General features: G+C 32.4%; 1 protein-coding gene across 1 annotated transcript; it reads right to left on the reverse strand.

Annotated features, from left to right (window-relative positions):
- Positions 1 to 18,571: 18,571 nt before the first annotated feature.
- Positions 18,572 to 26,327, reverse strand: LOC139487076 (uncharacterized). The gene is made up of 6 exons (XM_071272081.1): positions 26,069 to 26,327; positions 23,332 to 23,408; positions 21,898 to 22,006; positions 21,310 to 21,374; positions 19,985 to 20,077; positions 18,572 to 19,407 (listed from the first exon to the last, which is right to left on the reverse strand). The coding sequence occupies exons 1-6, from the start codon at positions 26,182 to 26,184 to the stop codon at positions 18,686 to 18,688; spliced, it is 1,182 nt and encodes a 393-aa protein (XP_071128182.1). The 5' UTR covers positions 26,185 to 26,327; the 3' UTR covers positions 18,572 to 18,685.
- Between the last annotated feature and the right edge of the window lie 208 nt (positions 26,328 to 26,535).

Genomic DNA, 26,535 nt, shown 5'->3' on the forward strand with positions numbered 1-26,535 from the left:
TTTTGGTAAAACTATATAAAAAAAGGACTACGCATTTACCATACATAAAGCTCCTTGAAAAAGGCCTGCCTTCAGATCCCTCCTCCCCCAAAAAATCTGCTTCAGCAATTTAAAACCCTTTTACGCTGTATATTTATGTAGCTGTACAATTGAGCCTACGGGACTACAATATAAGTATACATCTGAATCACCGAAAATCAACCTATATTTTCATGTTTAATTTTATAATTAAATTTTAACACATTTATACATTGTTTTGAATTTGTTCTTGACAATTTTTTGTTCATTTAAAAATATAGGGACAACAGAGTTGGTGTATATGGATTCGGTTCCCACCCTAGGCATTCATTTATATTGGCTGGTGCAAAGCGGACATTTTAGCTTAGTGGCCCCACACTGACTCTGTTGTGCATATGTCACTTAAAACAATCAGCCGGCCTCGTTCAGGTCTTGCCATCTTTATTTTTCTTTTCGAAAATCATACACAACAAAACCATTGAATAATTGTGAAAATCAAACCACAGATAACTATGGTAAAACTTTAATTGTTTGTGGCATAATTAATGTTGGCTGCCAATAAGTGAAACTTGTCCTTTAAATCAGTGGTTTCACAATAACCATTATACTACGTATCTGTTAGAAGATAGCTCTTTCACAGTACATTGTTAAACTTAAAGATAAATATATACCAACAATGACCAATATTAATTACATATCGTGTACATGTTATTATTTTGTACAGGTTATTACTTGTACAAAATTTTCATACAAGTAATTACTTGTATGATGCCATCATACAGGTTATTACTTGTATACATATAATTGTACAAGTAATAACCTGTACAAATTTTGTGGAGAAAAAGATAATAACTTGTACAAATCATTATTTTACCTTGGCCTATTTGAAGTTCACAACATATCGTTCCCCTTTTAACATATAATTCATTACTTTGCCTAATAGGCGGCCGAGTGTCATTCAGACCTAAAAAATATTTTTAATGCACCTATCTAACACACAGCTATATTATATATCATTTGAAAGGAACAAATGTGTAGATTCCATTTTTCCCGGTCGTAAAAGTGAAATATGGTGCATTTTTTTTTAAATTGGGATCAAAGGTCATTCATAAAAAAAATGAAAGAATAACACTTTTGTAGTATTATTGTCTTATTTGAAGTAGCTAGTAATATAGCTAATTCAAATTTTACTTTGCACGATACTATGTTAACGTCTCTCTGATTCTTAGTTGCCTATCGTTCATGGTTTGGTGATAATTGACGTCATTTTGACGTTTTCACTCTGCTATAGGTAAAACGGTACTTTCTACAAAAACGACGTATAATAACAAATTTGACCTTAAATGTGTTAATATTTACTATATTTGATGGTGTGCCATGCAAAATAAAATAAATATGATGAAATATTTGTAAGTTAGACGAGTAAAAGGGAGAGAAAACAACGCAATAAAGAGAGTAAAAAGTAGACGTCTTTGTCACATCAACAGTGAAAATAGTCTCCTGTTTGTTAACAGCCTACAAACCATGTCAAGATCGGAAATCACTATCTTACATGTTTAATACAATACTTTAATTCCCGTTGTCAAGTTGATCTTGTTGGCATGTCCAGATGGAGAATACAAGTGGATCATGCACTACCAGGACCACCTAACCAAATGCAGTGTACTGCGCCCTTTAAAGACAAAAAGAGCAGCTGAGGTGGCTTACCAACTCACTGATATTTTTTTTTGCTTTTGGGAGCTCCGTATTTACATGGCATCTAGCAGTTTAGCTAAATTTGCACAAGGTGTCACTTTAGCTTATATTATTACTTTGCGTCATTCGTTCATCTGTAATTTTCTAACATTTCAAAAATAATACTGATGAACACTTGAAAATAAGAACAGAAAAACAAACACAATATAAATTTCAAAAGATAGTGGGTTGTACAAGATATTATCTTTTTCTCTACAAAATTTGTACAGGTTATTACTTGTACAATTATATTTATACAAGTAATAACCTGTATGATGGCATCATACGAGTAATTACTTGTATGAAATTCTTGTACAAGTAATAACCTGTACAAAATAATAAAATGTACACGACATATATATAATGATGGAATGAGATTATATATGTATATATACTGTTTTAATTGTTACATGTACATGTACATACATAAATGAAAATTAAAATCAAACTGTTGTCATTATTAATAAAAAAGAAACGAAAAGGGAGGTATGATTGGTAATCAGACACCAGCTCTAGACAAAATGATGAAAAAGAAATAAAGCTTACCATACAACATTTTTACAATTAGAAAAAAACTACATAAATCAGTTAGAAATAGCCATCAAATGGCAAATGTTAAATAATGTATACAAGAAAAACTAATGGCCACATCAATGTACAAACGGAAAATCAAGATAAACACCAAAAAATCACAAGCCCTGTTTTACAGGCTTCTCACAAAGGAACGACACATTCATATGGTAGTAGTGTTCTTTATGTATGGTGCAAAATTTTCTCATTGCTAAAAGCAGTGGTATCCAAAGTATTAAATCCAGAACAAAGTAAAAAAGATTAACAGTTGAAAAATTATCCAGATGTTGTGAAATTCAATTAACAAAAATACTATCAATAGCGAAAGGCTTTCTACATATGATACATTGTAATATTTACAATGAACCATTTAATAATTAGAAAACAACCTACAATGTACATGTATAGCTGCTGACTTTTAAAAAAAATATATAATGGATAAATGATTGACTGTGTTACAATAAAACCAAGATAACTCATTGAAGCTATACTGAACATTTAAAAAGTTTGTGTTGACTGCAACAAAAATCTAGAATAAGGGCTAGTAATCTTGCTGTGTTAACATCCATTTAACATGTTTAATTAGCAATTGATCCAAAAGCTACATGTTTTAGAAAATAGTTTATTTTCGATTTATGAGTTTGCTGTTCATCTGGTATCTTTAGTTCCAATATTACAATTTATCTGTTTTAATACGATTGTCTTGAACCTCTTTTTCATAGTTCATTGAGTGACTATATAGCTACTCGAAGAATAGTTTGCTATGTTAATTCTCGATTTGTGTATGTGTGCAACTATATGGTCATAATGCCAATCTAACAGTTCTCATTTGACCACGTAATCATAGATAATTCACAAAGTTAAGTTTCCTAGTTCAAGTCAGTATCTCAGAAATGATAGCAAATTATATTATTTGGACTAGTATATTGTAAGGTGAACATATCTGTCTGGCAGGTATAATATAAACACCTGTCATTTATTAATAATTCAACATAACTTGAGGTCCTCTGATGTTCAGTACTTCAGTACTTTGATTTATTTTGGTTTTTGAACCGAATGTCTGATTATAATTATCCCCCATGTAATCCTCAATAAGGTTTTAATGTTACAACACAGCTGATGATAAAAAGTTGAGTGTGGAATTGTCAAGACGTACAACAGATCTGGTATAAGAGTGTCATTTTACGAGATGCTTTTTAAGAACACCATAGTACACGATGGATCATAAATGTTCGACGGCTTTGTAAGTTAAGACGGTAACATATATATATTTTGTCAGTGAATGAAAAAAGTTTATTCGTCGGTTAACACAATATTATCTATGCTAGTTTAAAGCCATCAATAATAGATCATGTCCTATTTTAATGAGTAAAATAGCGATGAATGGTCGTATTCGTCGGTTATGTTTTAAAGCAACGAAGGTCGTTAGTATCATGCGCATTTTGCTTGCTCAGATCAAGAATACGGAAAGTGGTAATAGAACATGATATATATATTTTAAAAATGCAACCATATGTTTAGTTTTAAATTGTCAGCCGCTTAATTGGTACTGACGAAGAGAGTTTTCTATTTTCTTTATCTTCTTTTAGATTATCCTTATTTGAATGACTACGATTAAGCATTGATGTTTGAAGATTTTCACTAGTTTGTTTGTTGATTATATCTGCACACTGAACCTGTTTATGCAAATGATTACTTGAGTCATATGCCGAACTGCTCGTAACGCATGTATTTATTGGATATTCATATCGTGGGTCTAATATAACGTCTAGATATTGATCAGCTGTCACGTTGTGTAGCAGAGATTCTACGTTACTCTTGTGAACTACATTGCTGTCTTTATTTCTGTCTAAATTGCTGCTGCTTACATTAAGAGTCTTGTAGTCATGCTTTTTAGAATCTTCAACGATTGGTTGGTAAGGATTGAAATATTCGTCATTCTGCAGGTTTTCCATTTCACACTCGGAAGTCTTCTCTGAACTTGATTCACTAACAACGTTACGATGTGTAGAAGGCAATTCTTCAGAATTATGGAGACTGAATTCATCAATTTCATCGTATATGCTTTCAAGTCTAATCGCATTTTCATGAAAAGGTAAGGGTAAGATAAGAGCATTCTGGATCTCGTTTTCCTGACTGCTATTGTTCTGTGTTTGTTCGGTCTTTTTATTTTTTAAACGATGAATGCAGATGTAACATATTGCTATAACAACCACTAAACCAGTTATACATACGGAATATATCAGATGCAATATATTGTGATTAAATGGTGCAGGCTCTGAAATAAATAAAAAGCGAACCTCAAAATGAAAATGTATGAATAACATTACACTTTTTTCTGCAATGTTTGAAGAATATAGAAAATATAAAGATCTATACTACTAGCCTAAGGCTGAATGGCTTTCGGTTAAGTTGAAAATTCTCATTTTAAACCGACCTCAATTTAAGTCAATACAAGATGACAAATTTCTCATAGAATTTAAAGGAATCTGCATAGGTTATTCATAAACGACATCAGCAATGTATGTGAAATATGTGTCTTCCATCAAAAAGATAGCTTGTAATATCCATTATCAATATAAAAAAGTAATAAACTTGTTTCTAGAGTATCCGGTATGGTATGAAGGTAACTTAGTCAAGACAAGTGTGTGTACGCTTTAAAAAAAGAAATGAGGTTTAATAAATATACGAATGTACGTACACTTAATGTCAAACAGATACTACGACAATGATAGCACGGCTTTACAAAAATGGTTGGTACTAATTAATGCATATACAGACAATAGAACATTTTTATTTAGGTCGTTTCAATTAACATATTTAGTCTGATAGTGTATGTTCCTCGTGTACCAATACTTAGTCAGTGCAAATCTGAGTTCTTTTTGTTTATTTACAACAATAATACATAGTATTTTGCTTAAATAGAGGCAACAGTATTATACCGCTGTTCGAAATTCACAAATCGATTAGGGAAAAAACACAAATCCGGGTTACAAACTAAAACTAATGGAACACATCAAATATAAGAAGAACTACGACACAACATTAAAATGTAACATACACAGAAACGAACTATAAAATAACAATGACCATGTACCCGACTTGGTACAGGACATTTTAAGAAACAAATGGTTGGTTGAACCTGGTTTTGTGGAAATCCAAAAACCTCACGCTTTTATGGAAATGTTAAATATAACATTACAATGACAACATTACATGACAGGACTACAATACAAAGCTATAAAGGAAACAACTTTAAAATTTATTATAGAAAACATCTTGCGTTTCAATCAAAAGTTGACAAACACCGATGTTGAGGAACTTGGCCTATTCATATTGGTTGCTAATTTTCGTTCCTATATAATTCTTTTTATAAAACATCGTATTTTTCTTTTTTTGTATAAATCAAGATTACCTTGATTGGATTCAGTGCTGTTTACTTCTTCAAACTCGCTGCCTGGTTTGGTCATCCAAGAATCAACATTGATGCTGTCTTTGAAAGTAAAACAAAGCACACACATTACCAAAGTTTAAATATTATCACGTTTACTTCATATGTGTAGCCTTAATATATCCACACTAGCCAGTCAAAGTGAATCGACTTTGAAACATTTGTGATATATATGTTAGTATTCACACTTTTCCTTTTTTCTATACATTTGTACGTCCACGAAACGTTTCAAATTACACGAAATTACAGTCTAATTAACATGCTTTATGATTATACTGAAAAGATACTACACACAATTTAAACGTAAATAAACAACCATCTAATAACTCCTCCTCCAAAAATAAAAACAATATAATTTTCTAATCAATCAAAGCATACACGTATTTTACAACAACAGTGATTCAAACAAGCTATGCATATCTTAAGGTCATAAAGGAGTACAGTTGACACAAAAAAGACAACAGATAAACTAGTCAATGTTTATGAAGCAACATTTTAAAAGAAGTTGTACAAATAAAATCTACCAATTTTTTCTTCAATCTATTTAAAAGTAAATGAATGTTCACAAACCTTCAGAAGTTGTGGATTGCAAATGTGTGCATCCTTCAACATGGTGACAACTATTTAAAAATAGAAAAAAATCGTTATACGGTTTTTTTTCTGAACGATGCGTGTACATTAAGGAAATGAAATAAAACATACAATAAAATTATTATTTATCTTATTGCATCAGTAACCTTTGTACACTGTAGATTTCACTGGTATGCATTCATGCGCGATACACATGAAATAAACATATGTAAGAGAGGCAAATGTTTCGGCAGGAGTTTAAAGAATATTGTTTAAACTAGATACTGATTTGCAAACTAACAAACCTTAGGAGTTCAAATTTATGATAAACGACCTGGTTAACACATCAATACTCCTAAAGCCCCAGTCCCACTACACCACGATCGCACCACGCTCACCGCGATCTTAAATAAATTCAGATCGTGGTGAGGTCGCGGTATGAGCGGCATAAAAATGTGAACTTTCGTTGCTTTCACGATGCTACTACGTCCTCGTTACGCTTCTACAACGATCCCGATACTATTATACCACGTTCTCACCGCTATTATTCTGCAACCTCACTACGCTTATCAAGATCTTTCTACGCTGATCACGTTCTCACTACGACCATACCACGAGCTATCCGATTGCAACACGATCTTACCACGCTTCCACTGCGATTATAGCACGTTCTTACCACGATTATACTACGTTCATTCCGCGATCTTACTACGTTCTCAGCAATAACATCAACATCGTGTTCTATATCAATACAGTTCCATTCCTTCTAATTCTGATTCATACGTAAATTTCTCGGAAACTATACAGTCAAGCCACCAAAATTTACTTGAACAAGTGGGAGTGGTTGTAGGGGTTGTTGTAGAGGCAGAGGGAGCTCTGATAATAAAGAATCCTGAGAGATGTCGGACCGACCAATCCAACTTAAATTACAACCTATTGCTGGTCCATAAAGCTCAAATGACGATATTTCAGTGAACGATAGCAGAGATGACACAGATGTGTCAATAGATATAGGAAGATGTGGTATGAGTGCCAATGAGACAACGCTACATTCAAGTAACAATTTATAAAAGTAAACCATTATAGGCCAAGGTACGGCTTCCAACATTGAGCCTTGGCTCACACCAAACAGCAGGCTATAAAGGGCCCCAAAAATACTAGTGTAAATCCATTCAAGCGGGAAAAACAACGGTCTAATTTATATAAAAACGAGAAGCATGGTTGAGCCGTTAGAGAAAATGAACAAGAAGTCCTAATTACATACAGACAAACAAAACCTGGAGAAATTTGATATATTTTATGTGAAAATAACAATGAGAATGATGGTCGTAGTATGAACGTAGTCAGGTCGTTAGAAGGGCGTGATGAGGACGGCAAGGGCGTGCTAGAAACGTACTATGGTCGTGAACAGCGTGGTATAGTCGTAGTGGAAGCAGAGTTGGGTCGCGGTGAGAACGTGATGGTGGTAGTGAGGTCGTAATTACGTCGCTGTGAGATCGTAGCGCAGTCTCTCCGAATAGAATCACGCTTTCGCTACGCTCTCGCCAATATGGTACAGCGACCTTTGCGATCTTACTACGATCTTAGTACGCTCTCACTATATATAGCTACGCTTCTACTACGACCTGATTTCGCCGCCACCGCACCACGATTGTTTTGAACATGTTCAAAGTTGGCCACGCTCATCACGATCTTGAAGACCTCACCACGACAGTGATACGACTTTACTGCGATCTACCCGATCGTACTACGATCATCAAAATTTGCATTTTTTTCACAGATCGTAGTGCGATCGTGGCCTAGTGGAACTGCGGTATCAGAAACAAATGCATTTTTGATCCTTATAGATTACACTTTGTAAATACAACTGTTTCACAAGCCAGACATGATTATGATATATAATATTTATATATTAGATAAAATCATGTTTTGTATACGTACTGGTCCCAGATATAATCGCTATGTTTCATCTTATAGAGAAATAACTTAGGAATGATACCAGTATAGGCATATATGGTAGCGGTGAAAATTAAATTATGAGACTAAAAGTAAAGGAAAGGCAGTAAAGAATTTTGGTAAAAGTTTATACTATTAGAAGTTCGGGACATATAAATATTGAAAATATGCCACACAGCCCTATGTTTTGTTCTTTGAATAAAAAACGTACCGTTCAAAGACATAATTGTTTACGAAACTTTATAGTCAAAGTGGCACAGCTTTTGCCAAAAGGGGAACATTTCGAAATTTTCTATATTTTTAGAAGTGCAACCTATAATATTTTGCCAAAAGTTTCTTAGGTTATTTTCGTTTTCATACTGTCGATTTCTGTGTTTGAGAATTAAAGTTAAAGAAAATGTCTTTTTCAGAGTATGTTTTTGTTTCTATTAATTGCAGTGACATATGCTAATCATATAAAACCGTGTTTAATGTAAGGAACTAAACCATGATACGGTAATTTCAAATGAAAAAATAACAACACCACAATTGCTGTTCAGGTGTATTTTAGTATGGCAAATTAAGTTCATTTATATTTAAAACATGTGATTTATCAGTAGCCATTTGTACTCAATACAACTTTTGAATTATATCAATATGGAAGTGCTCGCTTCAGCGAGAACAATTTGAAATACTTACGTTTGATGTACTGTACAATCGCATTTATGTAGGCATCTTAAGCCATACAGTTGTCCGGTACATGGATGACATTTACTTCCATTTATAGAAAAGTAACCTATTTCGCAAGCTACAAAAGTACGGAAATTTAAATGTTGTCTTTTATCTGATATCGATAGTGTTACCTAACAAATCTATAATGTAACAAGTGGCTCTGAAATTGAGTACTCATAGAATAACTAATCAAAGAATTTAAAAAAGAGAAAGATATTAAACGAACGAATAACACATTAATTCCATGATTGCAAGTTGAATATTTTTTTGATATTCTAATATTTTGATTGCATGGTTTTCATTGAAAAAAGTTTAAAAAAAAATAATTAAGATATTAAAGTACAAAATGTATGGAACTTAATCTTTTTCTACACATTCACAATTTTGCTTGATCCGACGTGTTCTATGTCTATTGTTGTATGACCTCGTATTTTTTACACATCAATATCGAAATGAGTTAACGAGCTTAAAAATTTCTCATAGTGTCCAGCGGCTGATATTTTACAAAGCCCATAAGAATAAAAACCAAATTATCTGTTTATCGTTCTATTAGTGGTCTTTTCTCTCTTTCTAAGACAATTTTACGTTTGACGAGAGTAATCTTGATCAAGTCTCAAACGGTGATTGGAGAATTACGGAGTGACATAGCAGGCCTATGGTGATGTTGGTGAAGAGAAGGATGATAGAAACAAAATCACAAAATACCGATAAAACATTTAACATTTATCATAACGCTTTGTTCACGTATTTCTTTTAGGACATCTCGTCGAAATCTACATAGAAGTTAGCGATATCCTAAAACATACTTTCCGCTTTACAGATGATGTTCTTTTAATAAACTATTCAAAGTTTTATGAAAATATTGAACAAATTCATCCCATTGAGATAACAGACACAATAGATAATACTAAGTCTGCCTCATATCATGACTAGCACCTAGAAATTGACAACGCCTATTGTTGTATGACGTCGTATATTTTACACATCAATATCGAAATGAGTTAACGAGCTAAAAGTTTATAATAGTGTCCAGCGGCTGATATTTTACAAAATCCTTAAGAATAAAAACCAGATTATCTGTTTATCGTTCTATTAGTGGTCTTTTCTCTCTTTTTAAGACAATTTAACGCTTGACGAGAGTAATCTTGATCAAGTATCAAAGCCGTGATTGAAGAATTACGGAGTGACATAGCAGGCCTAGGTTACTGTTGGTGTAGAGAAGGACCACGATAAAAAAAATACCGATAAAACATTTAACATTTATTATAACGTTTTGTTCATATATTTCATTTAGGACATCTCATCGGAATGTATAGAAGTTACCGATATACTAAAAATTACTTTCCACTTTACAGATGATGATCTTTTAATAAAATATTCAAAGTTTTGTGAAAATATTGAACGAATTCATAATTCATCCCATTGAGATAGCAGACACAATAGATAATACTAAGTCTGTCTCATATCATGATTAGCATCTAGAAATTGACAATGCGGGTCAGTCGAAAAAAAAAAAAAAAACTTGACGACAAAAGAGATGATTTTATCTTCCAAATTGTGAATTTTACTTTTCTTTGTATCAACATTCCAGCAGGTTTCAAATCAAGAGTTTCAAGAGGTTAAGTTAAAGGTCATAAATTTTATGGACGCCATCACGAGTTCGTTGACCGTTATAGAATATTCGTTTTATAGATTAAGACGGTTATGCATTTAAAGTAGTGTCGTAACTAAACCCGTACCCTTTTCCTAAATGTGACCTACCAAATTAGACTCATCAATAACACGAGCCCTTTTGATCACATGAGATAATCTCCAGTTTAAGTATGGTTCGTGTTGCTTAGTTGTTAGTTATCTATGTTGAGTTTTGTGTACCTTTGTTTGTCTGTTGGTCTGTTGGTCCTTTTTCAGTTATAATCAACGTCTTTTTCGATTTATTTTTTAAAAATAGTTTCAATCTGATATTTTTATCGAATCTTTATATAAACTTATTATTAAACGTTACCAATTCAACATGGTATTAGATCTTTGACTATTGTTTTATTGGTATAAATATTGATTTTGTTATCGTAAATTAAAAAGTCTTCACACTTAGCCCATTGCATATTATATTTGTACTGATTGATTATTTGGTGATAGATGCTGTATTTCTAATAACTATAATAAACGTTCAACTATCTGCCAGTAACTCAGTTACTACAAGTACTCACATATCTGTACTTAGTGTCTTTGTTTTGTAGTTGGATGTAAATGTACCCTTCCTTCTGTGTCCGTTCTGTGATTTTACAATAAATTTCTACTTTATTCCGATATAATGAGTTAAGCCCTGCTTCAACTGATCTTTTTAGTTTTAGTTTGTGTTTATGTTGTGCGCCACTGCCCCAGATCAGAAAATGGTTGGCGCCGAAACCCTGTCACATTCTGTATGTGCTTGTCCCAAGTCAGGAACCTGTTATTCAGTAGTTAGCTATAGTCGATTGTTGCTGTTTATCTTTATTCGTTTTTGTTCAAACTTTTGTACTTTAACCAAACTGTATGTTGTCTCGTTAGATTTTTTGAAGGTCACAAGGTATTATATATATATAGTTGTAAATTCGTAATTTAGGACTATACAACTATTTCTAAAGAGTTACTACATACATATGCAAGTCCCATTTATCATTTCATAGAAGGCACAGCAAAATGTTAAGTCCACCTGCTCGTTACCAACCCTGAAACAAACAGAAAATGTGAAAAAAAGAAATCAATTGAATAATTTTAGCTAGAAACTAACATGACTAATACTCTCTTAAATATATAATGAAAATCGTTACATTTTCGAGAATTCAAAACCTTAAAATGAAATTGTAACACTTCAAAATGTAGGCTCTTAAGGTCTTGCATGTAGACTGTAAATCAATGATTACAATTCTTTTTTTGTTTTTGACTGATATACATAAGTCATCAAAAGACAATAACTACATCTACAAATTATCAAGGAGTAACAAAATATGAGGAAAAAAACACTCACAGTAGCATGTTTTTCCTTAATTGTACTTCTAAGAAAAGGAAGATCACAAAAAGTGATATTAAAAAGTACCGTGCTACAAAGATGAAAGGGATTAATAAGTTTCAAAACTTGTATCCCAATCCACTATAGATGAATATGTTTAAACTAAGACAAGGAATATTCATAACAGAAAGTCTCTTATCAGTGTTAAAATAAAAAACTGAATCACATCAAACGAATGGAAAACACTTGTCATATTCTTGACTTGGTTCAGGCATTTCGTTATGTAGAAAATAGGAGATTAAACCTAGTTTTATAGCAAGCTAAACTTATACAAATGTAACTTATCAATACTGTAATAAGATCATTGAAAATTGTTTTTATTGGTATAAATATTGATTTCATTATCAGTAAATGAAAAGCAAACTAAATATTACTAGTATGTTATATACATATACACATTCATGGATCTACAATCTGTCGATACCTGTAACTTGGCATTGCACAAGGTCATGTTTTTCTCTTACTGTTTATGACGTCTTTATACTAAATCCATTGGATGTTGGATGTGTACGGATTGATAGTTTAGTCTTAGATGCATGATTTTTTTACTTTGAACTAGCTGTCAGATAACTGCGAGTACTCTCAGATATGTCCCTAGTGTCTTTTTGTTGTCGGGATGTACAAGTACCCGGCCACGTCCACTTGTATTTTTGTCCATCTGATGAGTTAAGCCTTTTTTCACTGATTTTAATAGTTCGTTCTTATGTTGTACTGTTATACCACTGTCCCAGGTTAGGGGAGGGTTGGGATCCAGCTAACATGTTTAACCCCGCTACATTATTTGTGTATGTGCCTGTCCCAAGTCAGTGGTTGTCGTTTGTTTATGTGTTACATATTTGTTTTTAGTTCGTTTTTTTTTATACAAATAAGGCCGTTAGTTTTCTCGTTTGAATTGTTTACATTGTCATATCGGGGCCTTTTATAGCTGACGATGCGGTATGGGCTTTGCTCGTTGTTGAAGGCCGTACGGTGACCTATAGTTGTTAATGTTTGTCATTTTGGTCTCTTGTGGACAGTTGTCTCATTGGCTATCATACAACATCTTTTTTATATATTATATCTTGTATGACAACAGTCGAATAACATTCCATTATAATAAAAGCAATGTTTAAACAAAACACAAAACAACCAGACACAATAGGTAAACAAGCCAAAAATTGAGGCCAACACAAATCAATGGTCTAAAACACTGACAAAACTTAGACCAGAAAGAAAATTACAAAATGACAAACAGTTCACAAAATAAACTCACAAACAACTTAATTTAGTTAAAAGAATCTCACAAACACAGAAGTGTACCCATGTTAACCGAAATTATTTATTTAGTTCTGCTGTTATCGTAAAACACGGCCGTTTTACAATTTCAGTAAATTGCGATGGTTAGTCATATCAAGAAGTTAAGTATCAAACAAAAGCAACTTGTATAAGTTAAGATATTTGTTTTTCCTGTTCCTTTGATTGATTTTGTTTGAACATCAATTGTAAGCTTTTACGGTCTTCCATTTTTGAATCTACCTTCGAGTTTTGAAAATGTGTTACACAACACTGAATTAGCAATACACATTTAAGGGTTCAGTTTGACATTCTGGTTCTGGTGATATTTTCGAAAATGAAAGGTTTTGCGTACTAAAATAAACTTTTAGGTAGCTGAAGATTAATATAGCCTGTGGGTTCATATGAACATCAATATTGGTTTGTTTTGTTTTTTTGTTTGTTTTTAAATAACATTTTCTGTTTAACAGTTAGTATCTTACACATCTTTGCCGGCAATAAGTCAAGAAATTAGTCGACCTTCGGTCCAAATTTCTATTTAACTCATACCCTGTCAGACGCACCACCAAACGAGGTATTTGAAATTTTCTATTTACAAGGGTCATAATCACACAGGATGTCATTAACAAAGAAAAACACGTATAAAAGAAGTTCCGGTTGAAGTAAGTAAACTAGGACGGATTCAAACAGAAAAAAGTTTAGAAGCAGAGAAAACTGAGTACCCTATAGCAACACGAATAAGCATGCTTTAATCAAATGATATAATGATTACAGGTGCTAAAAATCCAAGCTTAATGTATGGCGTAGTTGTTTAATTTAGTCACAGACCTACGGTGTTGGGATGTGTTATATATAGTATTATCTAAACTTACAACATGGACGATTAAAAATAAATTTCGATTGTTAGATATGAAATCACGGTTTTAACAGACAAAGAACATGGCACTGTTAAGAGAGACAACATTGACATTTAAAAATAATATAGCACAAAACACTTCAAACAAGAGCAAAGCAAGCAGGAGCTACTTTTTAACAATATTGCGGGGCCTATTATGCTCTAGAAGTGTACATATCTTGCTGCACTATTTCCACCTGTTATCTGACGTATTGTTAGTCTATATTCGGTACGACGTAGAATTGTTAAGTGTCATAACCTGGGGAAAATAGTTGGATTGTGGTTACGAAAAATTACGGTCAACGAAATTCCAGTTTCTTTAAACCTTTTAAAAGGTTTTTACGATTTTGAATGATTCATGCAAAAGGTTTTTCAGAGCAGCAATCAACTCTATTAAAAATACGCATGAAATAATTGTCACTGTGTGTTTAGCAACCATAAATCAATCAAGCCGTGGATTGTCGGAATAATAAGGACATACATACACCATATGCAACCACTGTTGTAATGTTGCTACACAATGACCTTTTATTACTTTGATGTAAAAGAGGGACAAACGATACCAATGAAACGCATTATTAAAAATAAACTAACAACACCATGGTTAGATAAAAAACTACACAAATAATAGTACACAAAACACAAATTTATTAGAAATTAGACATGAAATAATTACAAAAGTCATAAATAACTAGATGCATCTTATATGTTTTTAACAGGTAGTGACAACTTAGAAATAGTTACAAATGTTCATTTTCCATATAAATTTAAAGAAGAAGAAGAAAAAAAGGTCAGCATGGATTTATCATTCATCAACTGAAGACCAATCGCTAGTATAATGTAAATATCCCTTTTACAGCCATGCACCTTATAAAATTGGTATCGTTAATTTTGTTATGAAAGTTATGGAATTAAAAACGATTTGGGTTTACTCTTATCTATCGTGGTTGATTATTGTCATTTTGTTATGGAGGACGATGCTATGACCAGGGACCTAGTGAGAGAAAAATCTGCTCCTCATTAGTTTTCCTGAGTTTCCGTAAATCAGTCATTTGACGGAAAAATACGCCGTAATCTGCAACAGGATAATCATTTATTTAATTGAATGTCCAGACATTTCGCAAAAAAGTTATTGCGACCAGATATGGAAAAAAATTGTCAACATAAGCAGTGGAGTATGGGTATCTTATCAGACGCAAGCCTTTATTGCATTTATAATGCATATCTGGATAAGTAGATCCAAGCATTGCGGTATGGAATCCGCTTAGACCAGATATAATGACCTGTTGTTTTCAAGAATTTACATCACCATGCCGATCAAATTCTCCGAACACATTGTTGCCTAATTTTACACGCCTTCAAAACTACTCTTTCCGGCATGACAATGCACATGCGTATACAGCAAAAGCTAGAAGCAAAACAACATTACGATTATACATTGACCCGCTCTTAGCTTTGACTCAAATTCATTAGAACATCTGTGGAAAGTAATTCAGAAATAAAAACGAATGACGTCCATCTGTAAACTGCCGTGGAACTCCGTGCATCTTGTCTGCAGGTATAGGTTAGCAAGCCTATAAACTTTATTTACCGTCTGATTCATTTCATGTACAGGAAATGCCTGGCCGTTATGAATGCTAACGGAGGACATGCACACTATTGACTTAGTTATTGTTTCAATTTATCCTATGATATGCATATGATGGTGAATAACTTTATCAATGAACAACGTATGAACTGAAATGATGTGTATTTGTGCAATAATGATGATTTTGGTTATCCCATTCAATAAAACATGTGGCATTCGTTTTTGTGTCAATTTTGCCTGAAACTCTAGCTATATGTTTCTCTTGCGGCTCAGTACATATATCAATCAAAGTATATTTCAAATGGAAAGTAAATGAGCGTCGTAAGGAATATTACAGAATACGATTATTAGTTAAACCTAATAATGTTGTAGTTAATCATTTTGATTGAAATAAATGATTGTAGACATGTAATAACAATGCAAGAAGATAAATTTTGTACATGCTTCGTTAAATAAATCTGATGAACACAGTCTTTACTCTACCATGTTTGAGTTTTGCATACACCTTCTCTTCCACACGCTAATGAAAACAAAAGTAACTTTAAAACACTTAACATCAAAATTGGATTATAAAAATTATACTCCATTTCATTTAACAGTTTTAAGTAAAGGTCACGGAAATATTTCAAACAAATTGTTTGGTTTAGAATAGTTGAAGTTGAAACGTTCGAAGGAAATCCTGTTCGACAAGGGAAATCCAATAAACTACAATCGATGAAAATAATTCTACAAAAGTGGTGTTTAAAATCCTAAATGTGTAGACACCAACCACTCTGTTTTTTACCAAATTTAGAAAGTATACACTATAAATACATAGCAAATAACTGAAAATAATATATTAGAATTAGAGTTATTTCACCTTTAGCCCATAGTTGATATAAATTGCCCAAAACCCACGAGGATTACTGTCCATGCTTGTTTGATAATCAGCTAATCGTTACAGAAAAAAATGTATTTCTCTACTATCAACGGTTAATGTTTTCAACGATCAGTAATACAAAATAGTTACATTTTCAGTGGAGCAATAAATTAATGAAATGATATCGGAAACGTCCGTTTCCAGTACATGTACCAATATAACTGTGTGTTTTCGTCATCGACAATTTGGTACCAACGAAGCGGAGAGAAATGGAAAAAAAATACAAATTTAGAATGCCCTGGATTTAAACCATTTCTACCGTTTTATGACGTTATCGCTTGAGAAACGATTTCCTGGTACATTATGCTTTTATGTTTATGTCACCAAGAACAAAGTGTAACAAACACAGAGAGACTTGTGTGCTTAACTCCAAAAATGTGCACTTGGTGTCAACAAATGCTTTTCCTCCTTTACTAGACAAAGTTTTAAATATTTACTGGATTTAGATTTACACAAAATGTGTTATAAAGAGTTTGAACCAACATGGCTACCGCTTATTATTTCTAAACTGGATCTTGCAAATCATCTTCCTTCAGAAAAAAGTAAAAAGCCTTATTTTTTTTAATCTTTGGTGATAAACCTGTTGGACGCCAATAGTACCTTTGAGAAAACCGAAAGTAGCTTTATATTATCACTTACACATTTGACGTGGAAAGACCTTCAACTGATCTCTGAACAATTGGCCTTTAATCCGTTTGTTATTTGATGCACATAAGCATACATTTTGAAATGTTTGGAAAAAAATCCAAAAGGTTAAAGATAGTGAGAACTTCAAGTCAGTTTTAACCAATAGCGTACGAGTTAAAAGTATCTGGTGTTGTAATATATCTAGTGCAGACAACTAAATTTACAATATCCACTTTTATAAAGTGAATGTATTTCATTGAAAAAAGTGTTGTCGAATGTCGCATGAATGATGTTGTGAATCAGTTTCTTCTATGATATGATATCGTTACATTTAAAGAACTGTGCAATACCTTGTAAATATTCACAAATAACTTGCCAAATAAGTATTTTTGCTTATGCCTGTGAAAAGTCAGATAAAAAAAATGAAGCTCAAACACATCAACCAAATGCATAACAACTGTTATATTCCTGACTTGGTACAGGCATTTTCAATTGTAGAAAATGGTAAATTAAACCTGGTTTGATAGCTGACTAAATCTCTCACTTGATTGAGAGTCATAAAAGTTATCATAGGTACCAGGATTATAATTTAGTACGCCAGACGCGCGTTTCGTCTTCATAAGACTCATTAGTGACGCTCATATCAAACTATTTATAAAGCCATACAAGTACAAAGTTGAAGAGCATTGAGGATCCAAAATTCCAAAAAAGTTGTGCCAAATACGGCTAAGGTAATCTATGCCTGGGAAAAAAGAAATCCTCAGTTTTTCGAAAAAATAAAGTTTTGTAAACAGGAAATTTATAAAAATGACCATATTATTGATATTCATGTCAACACCGAAGTGTTGACTACTGGGGTGGTGATACCCTCGGGGATGAAACGTCCACCAGCAGTGGCATCGGCCCACTGTTGTAAATAGTTATCATAGGTACCAGGATTATAATTTAGTACCCCAGACGCGCGTTTCGTCTACATAAGACTCATCAGTGACGCTCATATCAAAATATTTATAAAGCCAAACAAGTACAAAGTTCAAGAGCATTGAGAATCCAAAATTCCAAAGAATTGTAGACATAATAGATGGGATTGCATGGAAATGAAACTTTGTAAGAAACATGTGTCCGAACTAAAATTCAAAAGTGGAAGATAATTTAAGGATGCTTCAACAGTATCACGCAAAACTATTTTCATTTATTACTTTATTGCCATGGATAGTTTTATAGGTAACACAATAATTATACCGACTTGGTTATAAAAACAAATACATTGAAACTAAATAATCTCTGACTATGTCTAACGTCATACGTGGTTTCACAGTAAGTTTTCATATCGATAGTCTCTTAGGCTTCTGCTTGGATGTATTTTTTTCACTGGAAAGTTGAAACGTTGAAGTACTATGTTTTTTACTTATAAGAAAATCTTCCACCCGAGAACATTGCATATTTTGTGAGGGATTCAATTGCTGTGCATTAAAATCATTCACAACCTCACATTCATTAAAGAAATTCATACACTGTAAATCAAGAAGTTCTAAATATTTTCTTTCATTGGGATTATTACTAGATATTGCATCAATATATCCGGTTTCTTGCCTATTTTTCAAATCTATTTCCATTGATTTACTAGCATCTGCAATTGCAGTGTTATAATCATGACTATCAGCTGTGTCTTTAACTATTTGCTGATACGGATTTAAGTACCCATCATGTTCCATCTTCTCGTCGCTGTCGCTTTCAGAACTTTCAGATTTTGATTGGACAGATGTTTTGTCATGTTTTTCAAGAGGTGCATTATTTTTATCACTACTGACTTCGTCGATTTCATCGTACAAACTTTCAAATTGCACTAAATGTTCCTGGTTGATTAGTACTGGATTTGGCAGATCGCGTGGGATTTCAGGCAGTCTATTGACACCATTGTTATCATTTTGTCTATTCGTAGTTCTGTTATATTTCAGACGTTTAGCACATACATAACATATTGTTATCACAATCAGTAGACCTGCTCCGCACATAGAATATACCACTATTTGCTGACTAAATATGGCTAAAAAACACAAAACAATGGGTTTTAAACCTTGCTATTAAATGATAAACGTAACAAATCAAGAATGCTTTAATTTTTAGGAATTTTGGATCTCAATGCTCTTCAACTTTGTACTTTATTTAACTTTTTTCAACTTTTTTGGATTCGAGCGTCAGTGCCAGTCACTGATGAGTCTTTTGTAGACGAAACGCGCGTCTGGCGTATATATAAAATTTAGTCCTGGCTTCTATGATGCGTTTATTAAATAGAGCCTATACGGATGTCTTATTACAAGGGAATACACCGGCATAATGATTATTTCCGTACTCATGACAAGATTTTTTGGAATGATTTTAAAGAGGCAACTGAAAACAAAAATAAGGATACAGGCAAATATGAATAAGAAAGGCAGCAACCTTTATTAAACAACAAAACTTAAATAAAGTGACAGTGTTAGAAAGAAACAATTCAAAAGCAACGTGTCAAAAATGTGGTCAAGCAATACTAAATTTACGGAAAGCGAAAATATATTACTCCTCCTTCACAAATATGTTATTGATTAACAAATAAGAATAATATCTACTAATATACTCATTACCATTAACTTGGTTATTGTCTTCTTTCTTCCTTTTGTCCTCCTCTGTTTTCCCTTCGTACATCTTAGTCATCAGCGAAAAAGACGTTGAATAATCTATAAACATATTTTGGCTATTAGCATACAACTAACATGTATATAAAACGAAGCGCGTAACTATTTAATAGGAATAGACGTAAAAAAGTTCTAGAATTACGAAGTGTGTGGTGTTACATCTTACCAATTCTACCTTAATTTTCTTTACATACAATATTTGTTACTAGACTGCCTAACATGTATCGCGATGTGCCTCGCGGTTGTCTAAGAGTATGTATGTTTTTGTCAATGTTCAGTGTGATTGTCGGGCTACATTATGACAATACATATTTTATTTCTTTACAAAACTTATTTTATTGAGAATATTCCATGGCATTGGTCTTCAAATAACCGTTGTGTTATGTTATCGTATGTTTCGAAAGACTTCCGTCAATCCGATGCTAGGGGACGTCTTAAATTTACAACGAGGAAAGAGTTGTTTTTCTCCGTGCTGAGGTCCTCGATGTTACTTTAAGATAAAAAAAAAAATAAAAAAACAATCGTGTTCCTTTGTCTTTTGTGTTTTAACTCTGCATAAATATACTTATTATGTGACATGAATGAATATATATTATTGTTTCTATTGTTTTTACACAATGTTTTACTCTGAAACTAATATGGCAAAAAAAATACGAAAAGCAACAATGAGACAAACAAAATTACACATAATAAACACAAGGGACTAATACTGATGCATACACATGTGAGAAATTTTAAGCATTACAACAAAAACATTATAATGACTTTGAAATCATTAAAAGGACGCAAATACATAAGCTGTCAACTTTCTTTAGTTTTCTATGTTGTGTCGTGTGTACTATTGTTTTTCTGTTTGTCTTTTTTATTTTTAGCCATGGCGTTGTCAGTTTGTTTTAGATTTATGAGTTTGACTGTCCCTTTGGTATCTTTCGTCCCTCTTTTATAGCCGTATATGTACACGTACTAATGAATTGAGATATATGTAACAGTAGTAACATTGTTATCTGAAATAACATACCGTGAGGATGATTGCCATATTCAATCCCTTTAAACTTACTCATTTATCATGTTTATGGAACTTTAAAAATGTTAGTAAATTATTATTCATTGTTTACATGCGTTTGATGCGAGTACAATTATTTCTTGTAAAGTTGACCAATTGTCTATCTAAGCTTCTTTTTCCATGAACAAAAAGTGTAATTGAGACAATGAGATTTAATTCATGAAAACACAGTTGAATTCATAATTTAATAGAGCAATAATTTCAAGCATACCCTCTGTTGTCATTTGTGATGTTGTTAATTGCAGTTTGTTAACGCACCCTTCAACATGGTGACACCTTTGAATTAGAATAAGATAAACATTCTTCATTCAAAAACACATATTATAACATTCCAATAAATGACTTCTGATACAAAAGTAACAATCGGTTTTCGCATCAGCAATATTTTGTTTGTTAGGTATCTGAGAAATAGACAAGACCACGTAACTTTAACGTTGATCACTTATCAATGAAATGAGGTCGCGCTCAGTTACAATGATGAACATGTTAATCTTACATATGTATTGCAATAGGTGTTGAAATATGAGTTCTTTCAAAAAAGACTTGATTGATTTATAATTAGTTATCAAAAGTACCAGGATTATAATTTTATACGCCAGACGCGCGTTTCGTCTACATAAGACTCATCAGTGACGCTCAAATCAAAATAGTTAAAAAGCCAAACAAATACAAAGTATAAACTTCACGCTTAAAGTTTAAAAAAAGAATGACATGAATTATATGCTGAAAATGCAAATAGGATGTTCATTTATACTTTTATCAACGTTAAAACTACGATCGCATTGATTTTTCGTCATACCTCTGATATTCAGTACATTCACAAGACTGGAGACATTTTTTTCCAAACCATTGTTTTTTACATTGCTGACATTGTCTTCCATCTGTAGAAGTATAACCTCTTCTGCACTCTAAAATGTATAAAAGAAAATACTAAACAAAATTGGTAGAAGATACGAATAACATGATTAAGTGCCAAAAATTAGACAATAACATAACTAAAATGATAGAAATGATCAGTAACAGATTATTTTGGTTGTAAAAGGTTTATATTGCCAGAAGACTAGGGAAAACGTTTAATATCTATCACCACTGATTGAAATTCAACAAGTGTAACTAGAAAATAATACGGGTCGCTTCGGATAGAAATCGACCTTATGCAAATAAATATATATACATTTGTAAACTTCATTTTAGGATGAAAACATTATGCAAAGTCTTTAACTGTTTGGAAATGCCCGATAAAGGAAGTCTTCATAACAGACCGAAATTCATCTATTATTTCGTATTTGAATGTTCCGAAAGTAATCAAAGCTTTATACATGTACATACATGTACATATATACGTGTACGTGTGGTCGATTTCTTTTCAACGGAACACACATTATGAAGAAACTAACTTTCTACAAATAAAAAAAAAGAGAAACTCATCACTAGTGTAGCAATCCTACCCACGTATGTCAATAGTAATTATTGCGTTTACCTACGCCAAATTGGAAATAGACATCTCGCAGTAAAAGGTATCTTCCCAATCTCTTTATTTATCTCGGTATCCAATTGGTCAAATTTTATGGGAAGTTCTAAATGTTTCTCGGAGTTATTTGATCTTATTTCATGTCATACGTAAAATCAAGAGAAAGTCTGAAAGGCATTGACGTAATGGGGAAATTTGTATCTAATAAAAGATACTCGAAATTTATTAGATATGCCACAAATTACACTTGCTTTTTCACGGCATCGTATACGATTTTACTAACTGTGTGATAAGTTCTATTCAAACAAAACCTAACAGGTTTTCCTTTAATATTTTTTTTATAATTAATCATTTACTGCGAGTTTTGTGTTTTCAATTTGGCGTCGGTCGCCAACATAAATACGATTCATTATCTTATCTGAGCGTCACTGATGAGTCTCATTACCTTTGATAACTGTTGGTAATCTAGTGACGTGACAAAAAAAAAAGATTCTATACATTGTTTGCGTTGGAAACCCTCTTTTGGATTAACCTTCAAAAGGAACGCAAAAGCCATCGAATGTATAAATAGTAGTAAGCCTACGTTATTTGTAGCTACAACTGTTGATGAGATACCCCCGCACAAGAAAGAAAATCTGGAGCAGAATTCTTAACTTTCAATAATTCATTGCTTACAAAGACTGAAATGAAAGTAAGATATTTACATATTGGATCGATCATGTAAAAGGATTTAAATAATTCAGCTAACAATATTATACTTACCAATACAAGTTCCATTCCTGTTTTCGTAATCATGACAGCAATAATTTACACGTTCATTGGTCTGTAAAGCTTTGTTCCTTAGTACAGAAAATACGACATTTTTTAAGAACCTCAATATTATTTTATCACACAATTCAGATGTCCAACTACATTATTATTGTTCTTATTGTTGATGTCTGTCCATATATTTGTGTAAAAGTGCCATCTTGTGCCCGAGGGTTTTTTTTTTTTGGTATTATAGTGATTAAGATTACAACTCAATGTTGACTACTGTTTCCCTATTTTTAACATTGTTTACCTATTATGTTTGTTTTATTGTCCACACATATTGCTGTCAAAATAAAGGAAAAAAGACTGTCATACAAGTGAGAGGTTTAGCTAGCTATCAAACAAGGTTTTTCCACCATTTGCTAAATAAAAAAAATGCATGTACCAAAAGAGGGACGAAAGATACCAAAGGGACAGTCAAACTCATAAATCTAAAACAAACTGACAACGCCATGGCTAAAAATGAAAAAGACAAACAAACAACAGCACACACGACACAACATAGAAAACTAAAGAATAAACAACACCAACCCTACCAAAAAACTAGGGGTGATCTCAGGTGCTCCGGAAGGGTAAGCAGATCCTGCTCCACATGCGGCACCCGTCGTGTTGCTTATGTGATAACAAATCCGGTAAATACTTTAATTCGGTAGGTCACATTCAGGAAAGGGAAGGGGATTGTAGTTACGACGTTAGGAACATATCCGATATCATTTGTGATACGGTTATTCCATAACGGTCAACCAACTCGTGATGGCGTCCGTAAAATTTACGAAGGGATGATTTCAACTTCACCATTTGGAACTCTTGGTTTAATATTTTCCTTGTGAGCAGCAACCATCTATCAAGAAAATCATGATAGGAAATGCAAGCACGGGAATATCGTATCAATTGGGAGATATATACCCCGTATGTGTTCTGCATGAATACCAAGTCATGAATATGACAGTTGTTTTCCATTTGTTATTTGATTAGGGACTTTGCGTTTTGAATTTGCAGTAGAATTCGGTCGATATATTTTGTTATTTTTTCGTTTCCACGTGAATATTTAAATATCTCTTTTAAATTACAGATGTCTGTGATTAGTTATTGTGTTAATAAATGTTGTGTTATATAAAATTCTATCTGACTTATATTGTATCTGAGTCTTAGGAGAAAACAATAAAATTTGGACTTAGTTGGGTCTTATTATTAGTGGAATATTACCAAATAAATTATGTTGAAACTTAACTTAATATCCGAGAAATTGAGACACTTATTCAACAATATATTGTTCATATACAGTATATTTTAAAAGGAATTCAGCAGTCATGTGACTAGAGGAAACAATTACTATATGACATGATTTTCATACACCAAATTCCTGGAAGGGATTTCCATATTGAATGTATCCGCGTGTCTTACAAATAAACTCATCATAGATACAAGGAATAAATTTTGTTTACGGAAGACGCGCATTTTGTCTATAAAAGTATCATGATGAGTGACGATCGAATAAAAATAAATAAAAAGGCCAAATAAAGTACAAAGTTGAAGAGCATTGAGGACTTATAACTCAGCATTACGTTCATTGCAATTTATGGGTCACGTAAATGTACACGTTCTTTGTAATTCTTTACTAATCTAAATATATTTTCTTTTTTACTTGGAAATGTACATGTTTACTTCTTCACAAGGCTTACTAAATATCACCAACAATTAGATTGACCTTTATAATACATGTGCATGTAATACTATAGTAGGGGTTATGATACTCGGTAAGATAAAATTAAAAAGTTCACAATTAGCAGCGGGCATTAGTTTTTACGTGCAATACATAAAAAAAACAAGTTGCAATGTAATAACAAATGATATAGACAATAATAGTGCATTGACTTGACATATCAAAGATATAAGGATGAGGCTTATAAACGAAAAAATGCGAGGCTCTGCCGAGCTTTTCCCCCCATTTCTGGCCGAATCCTTATATTGTTGATATGTCAAGTCAATGCACTAAGAGCCTCGCATTTCCCCGTTTCCAATCCTCGTCAATGCACTATTATTATCTTTATACTACAATCTAGAAAAAGTATTTTTTTTAAATTGTTGTTTAATGTGTTAATGTTATTTATTTGATATGAATATTGGCAAACGCCCCTCTTTAAAAAAAAGGCCTCATGTCTGAGGCGGAGAAATATACAACACAATGAAATGTACATAACCCGTTGAAACGCGCGATCGATGGTGAACAAATTCGTTTCTGAATGGACAAAATATCAACAATAATCATAAAATATAATGATTTATAGGTTTCAAACAAAAAAATATTAACAAGTGAATTATGTTTTCCCAAAAATAGTAAAAGAGACAAGTTTGAGTCGTTCCACGATTGAAAACAAAAACATGTTGAAGAGGTCGTATGAATATTTAAATATAGTTTTTACGGTCAAAAATTGGTTTTTGATTTTTAACATTACCAACTATCTAAAATTACAGAAATTACGACCCAGATAATACACAATTTTTATCATTTCTGTTTTAATCAAATACAAATAAGCAACACAATTTAAATAGGAAATATTATTTCAAATATGTAAAATAAGCGAGACACATGTATAAGGAATTTAAAAACTGAAAATGCACTTGACGAAATTGAAAAAAAATGCAATTAATAAAATCATTAAATAATAAAAATATATATGTACAATACCAGACGTTTCTAAAACATTCACCGGGACTGTCTTTTCCCGACACGAAATAAAAGAAGAAAACCACTGTCCCTATGAATAATGACATATTAGGATCACACGGTTTGCTGTTTTTCATATTATATATTAAACACGGAAATTATTAGAAACAGACATTTGGAGTGTCATTATATACAAAATTGCCGGAAATCCTGTATTGACGCTTAGTTTGGTGATTGTTATTTATAAATAGGCAAAATGGTACAAATTTTGAGAGATATGTTGAAGTTTTTATTCTATTAAAGAAATCAGGGCTGAAGTATAAAGAAAAACAAAAAGAATACCATAACATCCATGTTGTTGAGTTGGTGATAATTAAAGAAAAGGCGTGGATGTTTTGTTAAAAGAAAATCGAAATTCGAGTATGAACAAACCCATAACTATGCTCTGAATGAGGCATATATTCTATCCATTAAACTAATGTTAGTAA

Source organism: Mytilus edulis, chromosome 8, assembly GCF_963676685.1.
Source record: "Mytilus edulis chromosome 8, xbMytEdul2.2, whole genome shotgun sequence".
Classification (NCBI taxonomy): domain Eukaryota; kingdom Metazoa; phylum Mollusca; class Bivalvia; order Mytilida; family Mytilidae; genus Mytilus; species Mytilus edulis.